The 7,197-nt window shown below is 50.9% G+C and overlaps 1 protein-coding gene across 7 annotated transcripts in view; it reads right to left on the bottom strand.

The window, feature by feature from the left end:
• Positions 1-7,197, bottom strand: part of TYW3 (tRNA-yW synthesizing protein 3 homolog) — a 28,626-nt gene that overhangs the window by 11,761 nt on the left and 9,668 nt on the right. Inside the window, exons 1-3 of one of the 7 annotated variants that reach the window (XM_040408600.1) lie at positions 7,060-7,183; positions 1,926-2,327; positions 210-290 (exon numbers count right to left, since the gene is read on the bottom strand). In XM_040408600.1, coding sequence (XP_040264534.1) covers positions 210-290; positions 1,926-2,327; positions 7,060-7,083 — 507 coding nt within the window. In that variant the 5' untranslated portion in view covers positions 7,084-7,183. The other 6 variants (XM_040408601.1, XM_040408602.1, XM_040408603.1 and 3 more) reach the window with 6 other exon arrangements.

The raw sequence follows: 7,197 nt of genomic DNA on the forward strand, positions 1-7,197 counted from the left end.
AGACAGGGGGTTAATATTAAAAAGGGATAGCACCATATGTTTGGCTCTGGCTGTCCCCGGTACTGCATCCCAGTCATATTTACTTGAGCCCCATAGGCTCTTCGGTCAGCTGGTTGGCTAAGGTGCCTGCCACTGATCAGATATTGATGACCTACCCCAAGGATATTAGAAAAGGCTCCTGAAAATACTACTCGCCCTCGTCCACTCACCACGTCGTCTTTTGTACAAAGATCATGAGTTACAAACAGCCAGGAGCAGTTCTGTTTCTGCACTACGGACACATCAGGATTCTAAAGAAAAAACATCAGATCGGTATAATGATTATTCAAAAACCATCTACATGAACTCATGTACATTACCACATTCAACATGCAGGTGACAATGGATCAGGGGTGAAGAAAGGGGCCCTGCTGCCCCATGATATCAGCATGGTCAGTACTTGTACAATGGCCAACCACAAGACAAGAATCCGCCATCACAAGAAACCAGCAGCCGTCAGACGGATGCCTCTCCTATTGCAGAAAAGAATGGCCGTCGGATGGTAGCCGCCCAATCACAGTACAGAGCGGCCATCGGATGGTAGCCGCCCAATCACAGTACAGAGCAGCCGTCGGATGGTAGCCGCCCAATCACAGTACAGAGCAGCCGTCGGATGGTAGCCACCCAATCACAGTAGAGAGCGGGCGTCGGATGGTAGCCGCCCTATAACAGAATAAAGCAGCCGTCAGATAGTAGCCGCCCTATCACAGAACAGAGCGTCCGTCAGATGGTAGCCGCCCTATCACAGAATAAAGCAGCTGTCAGATAGTAGCCGCCCTATCACAGAGCGTCCGTCAGATGGTAGCCGCCCTATCACAGAGCGTCCGTCAGATGGTAGCCGCCCTATCACAGAACAGTGCGGCCGTCAGATGGCAGCTGCTCCTATCACAGAGCAGAGAGGCCGTCAGACGGATGCCTCTCCTATCGCAGAAAAGAACGGCCGTCGGATGGTAGCCGCCCAATCACAGTACAGAGCGGCCATCGGATGGTAGCCACCCAATCACAGTACAGAGCAGCCGTCGGATGGTAGCCACCCAATCACAGTAGAGAGCGGCCGTCGGATGGTAGCCGCCCTATAACAGAATAAAGCAGCCGTCAGATAGTAGCCGCCCTATCACAGAACAGAGCGTCCGTCAGATGGTAGCCGCCCTATCACAGAATAAAGCAGCTGTCAGATAGTAGCCGCCCTATCACAGAACAGAGCGGCCTTCAGATAGTAGCCGCCCTATCACAGAGCAGAGAGGCCGTCAGATGGATGCCTCTCCTATCACAGAGCAGAGAGGCCGTCAGATGGATGCCTCTCCTATCACAGAGCAGAGCGGCCGTCAGATGGATGCCTCTCCTATCACAGAGCAGAGCGGCCGTCAGATGGATGCCTCTCCTATCACAGAGCAGAGCGGCCGTCAGATAGTAGCTGCTCCATCACTGCAAGAGCAGGGAGACTATGAATCACTGTCAGGATGCTGTGATATAAAGACGTGTTAAAGGGGTTTTCCAAGATTTTGATACTGATGACCTATTCGCAGGGAAGGTCATCAGTATCTGATCGGTAGGGGTCCAACACCCAGGAACCCGGCCAATCAGCTGTTTGAGAAGGCACAGACACTCGCAGTAGTGCCGTGCTTACCAACCACTGTAGGGCGGCTATGCTTTGGTATCGCGCTCAGACCCATTGAAGTGAATGGGGCTGAGCGAGATACCAAGCACAGGCTACACAATGTACGGCGCTGTGCTTGGTGAGCCATGAGAAGGCCGCGGAGCTACTGCGGACACTGATGACTTCACAAACAGCTGATCAGTGGGGGTCCCGGGTGTCAGATACTGATGACCTATCCTCCTCAAACCCCATGCTTCTCCACAGTTAACTCTTAGTATTCACCCTTCACCTCATCTATAAGGATGATCCTCCCAGAGCAGGAGCTGGTGGTGAAGTAGCAGTCCTGGAGGTTGATGTCCCTGACAATCTCCTCTATGGCCTTGTCCACACTGCCCTTCTTGCTGAGGTCCGTCTTACAGGAGGCCTGGACCTTCCAGTGCATGAAAAGTCCAAGGGATTCGGATGAAGATGGAGTCCGGGGCGTGTCTTGGTGAGAGGAACTGATGGGTCTGTTGGCGTTCTCCATGCTGCAGGGCTGAGGATGGACTTCCTTCAGATCAGGGCTTGAGAGCTCCATGATCTGGAAACGACGGATTGTAGCTGCTGCGAGTTTCAGAATGAAGGATCCGCCATGACCGGCTGCGTTTCTTTTCTCTACTTCATCATCAAGTTTTAGTCCTGGTGTCACCTGTAAAGAGAGAACGAACCTGTGAGTGAAAGAGACCAACCGGCTGAGGAAAAGCAATGGGTGGCATGCCGGGGGCACCGACGTCCTGTGTGCAGGGGCTGCCGGTACACTGTATGGGGCATCAACCGACAGAAATTGTGCTGGGAGTTTTGGGGGCATCAGTCCTATGTATATTGGGGGGGACTAATTGAGTATACCGGGGGGCGCCCGCTAATGTCCTGCGTATACCGGGGGGCGCCCGCTAATGTCCTGCGTATACCGGGGGGCACCCGCTAATGTCCTGCGTATACCGGGGGGCACCCGCTAATGTCCTGCGTATACCGGGGGGCACCCGCTAATGTTCTGTATATATTGGGGGGGCACAGGTAATTACTTGGTGCCCCCCAACAGGGCCGGGCCGACACAGAGGCTGGGGAGGCTCCAGCCTCAGGGCGCAGCTTGGGCTGGGCGGAAAAATAAACCTTTTTTTTTTAATCTCTTACTTGTCAGCAGCGCAGCGCTGCCGGGCGCCCTCCCCAGCCAGTCTTCACTCTAAGCTGCGCTTGTGTTAAGCCACAGATAGGAGCAGGAGGCTGCTGATTGGCCAGTATCAGCTAGCTGCCCTGCCATTGGTCCATCCTTTCACACCCCCTTCTCTCTGGAGCTGAACACAGCAGGAGGCAGGCGTTCTCACAGTGGATCATGTGACCATGAAGGAGCATGTGACCAGTGACGTCACAGACCTCCTTCTAACAAATCCATTCCAGGCAGCATCTACCCAGCATGTGTGGCAGGACTCTGCTGAGCAAAGACCATGTGCCCAGGTGAGGTGACCACAGAAGTGCCCTGGCATCTGTCTGCTGCTGGAAGCTCAATGTGGAGCTTTATGAATGTAAAAACTAATACCCAAGAGGCTAAACAAAGCCCTGCTTGTCGGCTTCTGACCCTAATCTTAACACATAACGTTCATTTGATTGCAATTTACTCTAACACCTAAAGGGATTTGTTTAAAGCCTGCTGTTTCTCTAGAAGATGACCTTATGCTGATAGTAGTGTTAATAGAGTCTCAAAGGTCTGTAAAAATAGGGTAACTGCTTTTATAGACCACTGAGACTATTAACACTACTATAAATATAAGGTCACCTAGAGAAAGAGCAAGTTTTTAAAATTATTTTTTTCCTTTAGGTGTTAAAACCTAACTTATTTGATTGCATGAACACCTAAAGGAAAACAAATTAAAAACCTGCTGTTTCTCAAGATGACCTTATGTTGATAGCAGTGGTAATAGAGTCTGAAAGGTCTATAGAAGCAGTTACCCTATTTTTACAGACCTTTGAGGCTCTATTAACACTACTATCAACATAAGGTCATCTAGAGACACAGCAGGTTTTTAAAAAGAATTTTCCTTTAGGTGTTACAGCAATCAATTGAAAGTTATGTTTTAACACCTAAAGGAAAAACAATTAAAAAAAAACTGCCGTTTCTCAAAATGACCTGATGTTGATAGTAGTGTTAATAGCAGGGCTGTGGAGTCGGCAGATAAATGTTCCGACTCAGACTCCTCAGTTTTATGTACTTCCGACTCCGACGTATTAATATGCGAATGTATTTTATACATTCCTTGAGGGAAAGAAACGCAACCTACCACAGGACTACTGGCTGGGAAGCCAACAGTCTACTGTATTGCACAGTTTAAGCAAAAGACAAACACAATGAAAACAAAGGAGGATTCAGGAAGGGGCATTTATTCTAAAACATGATTTTCCTAGGAGAATCCCACAGTCATGTTTAAAGTTTAAGCTAACAATCGGAGTTTACAAGTTTTTATAGCCTTAGGCTACTTTCACCCCTGCGTTCAGGTGTCCGCTCGTGCGCTCCGTTTGAAGGGGCTCACGAGCGGTCCTGAACGCAGCCGTCCAGCCCTGATGCATTCTCAATGGAGGCGGATCCGCTGAGAATGCATCCGCCTGCCAGCGCTCAGCCTCCGCTCCGCTCAGTGAGCGGACACCTGAACGCTGGCCGTGCGGAGGCGAGCGGATCCGTCCAGACTTACAATGCAAGTCAATGGGGACGGATCCGTTTGAAGATGACACTATATGGCTCAATCTTCAAGCGGCTCCGTCCCCCATTGACTTTCAATGTAAAGTCTGAACGGATCCGCTCAGGCTACTTTCAGACTTAGAAAATTTTCTAAGTTATAATGCAGACGGATCCGTTCTGAACGGATGCAAACGTCTGCATTATCGGAGCGGATCCGTCTGAGATCCGCTCCGAACGCTAGTGTGAAAGTAGCCTTAGCTAAATGACAGCAGTTTTTCCAATGGTTTACAGCTTCAGTCTTGAACTATTGGCCCTCCATTCCCTTCACTTATACAAGTGTCTCACTCTCTAGTCCTGCAAAAAACATATTTATTTAATCCCTTATCAGTGAGAGGCGAGGTTACACATGGACGCTGCGTTCCCTGTAAAAGCAGAACACAACACTATGGAAAGTATAAGTATTGCAGCTCCTAATTGTGCGTTGCGTGCCATATAGTGAAGCACATGAAAAGCTTCTTCACGGTCACTTAACGTGTTCGTTTTGCGGTTACGTGAGGCACTGCATGCATTGGTCTTTATTCTTACAGTAGTTTTTTTTTTTTATTCCAATCTAAATTTAGTAGGAGTCGGAGTCAGTGCATTGTTTGCCGACTCCGACTCCAGGTACCCAAAATTTCCCCCGACTCCGACTCCACAGCCCTGGTTAATAGAGTCTCAAAGGTTTGTAAAAATATTGTACCTGCTTCTATAGACCTTTGAGACTCTATTACCACGACTTTTAGCATAAGATCATCTGGAGAAACATCAGTTTTTTTAAATTATTATTTTTTCTTTAGGCGTTAGAGCAATCAAATGGAGGGGGAGAAATGTGACATGGGTGAGGATGGGGTTACATGATGGGCCGGGGACAATGTCTGTAGTCTGTCTGTGCCATGGACGGGGAGAAATATGACATGGAGGGCTGATGGCTGACATGGGGGTCTGATCTGAGGCATTGGGGCTGTGCCTGTGAGCTGGGGTCTGATGGCTGACCTGACCTGAGGTGGAATGAAAAATATTGTTTCCTATTATCCTCCTCTAAAACCTAGGTGAGTCTTGGGGTGGGTTGGAGTGCGAGATCATTAATAACAAACATACATATTTAAATGGCGGGGGGGGGGGGGGGCTTGACTTGAGTCATCTACTGATCAGTGATCATCAGAGCTGCAGGAATAAATAACATCTAAATGTCTGGTGGGGTAGATGGGGGGGGGGGGGGGGGGGGCACACTTGGGCAGCTCAGCCTCTGTTGGTGGTGGACCTTGTCCCAGCCCTGCCCCCCAATTTACACAGGACATTACTTAGGGGGCACAAGGTACTGACCTGACTATATGGGGGCACCAGGAACTGACCTGACTATATCGGGGCACCAGGTACTGACCTGACTATATGGGGGCACCAGGAACTGACCTGACTATATGGGGGCACCAGGTACTGACCTGACTATATGGGGGCACCAGGTACTGACCTGACTATATGGGGGCACCAGGTACTGACCTGACTATATGGGGGCACCAGGTACTGACCTGACTATATGGGGGCACCAGGTACTGACCTGACTATATGGGGGCACCAGGTACTGACCTGACTATATGGGGGCACCAGGTACTGACCTGACTATATGGGGGCACCAGGTACTGACCTGACTATATGGGGGCACCAGGTACTGACCTGACTATATGGGGGCACCAGGAACTGACCTGACTATATGGGGGCACCAGGTACTGACCTGACTATATGGGGGCACCAGGTACTGACCTGACTATATGGGGGCACCAGGCACTGACCTGACTATATGGGGGCACCAGGAACTGACCTGACTATATGGGGGCACCAGGTACTGACCTGACTATATGGGGGCACCAGGCACTGACCTGACTATATGGGGGCACCAGGCACTGACCTGACTATATGGGGGCACCAGGCACTGACCTGACTATATGGGGGCACCAGGCACTGACCTGACTATATGGGGGCACCAGGTACTGACCTGACTATATGGGGGCACCAGGTACTGACCTGACTATATGGGGGCACCAGGCACTGACCTGACTATATGGGGGCACCAGGTACTGACCTGACTATATGGGGGCACCAGGTACTGACCTGACTATATGGGGGCACCAGGCACTGACCTGACTATATGGGGGCACCAGGAACTGACCTGACTATATGGGGGCACCAGGTACTGACCTGACTATATGGGGGCACCAGGCACTGACCTGACTATATGGGGGCACCAGGCACTGACCTGACTATATGGGGGCACCAGGCACTGACCTGACTATATGGGGGCACCAGGTACTGACCTGACTATATGGGGGCACCAGGTACTGACCTGACTATATGGGGGCACCAGGTACTGACCTGACTATATGGGGGCACCAGGAACTGACCTGACTATATGGGGGCACCAGGTACTGACCTGACTATATGGGGGCACCAGTTACTGACCTGACTATATGTGGGCACCAGGTACTGACCTGACTATATGGGGGCACCAGGTACTGACCTGACTATATGGGGGCACCAGGTACTGACCTGACTATATGGGGGCACCAGGCACTGACCTGACTATATGGGGGCACCAGGCACTGACCTGACTATATGGGGGCACCTGACAGAAGTTACTGGATATGACGGGTTTTCAGGCTACACCCGTCCCTCACGCCGCCACATTACACGCTCTGGAGGCGGCCATCTCACCTACGGAAGCTCCAACGGGACAAAATCCAGAACTCCGCGCCTTTCCGCTGAACGCCGGCCATCTTTAGTACTGGAGGCGTAGAGCACTTAGGCTGTGGCTGTTTCCCTA

Source organism: Bufo bufo, chromosome 9 (assembly GCF_905171765.1).
Source record: "Bufo bufo chromosome 9, aBufBuf1.1, whole genome shotgun sequence".
Classification (NCBI taxonomy): Eukaryota; Metazoa; Chordata; class Amphibia; order Anura; family Bufonidae; genus Bufo; species Bufo bufo.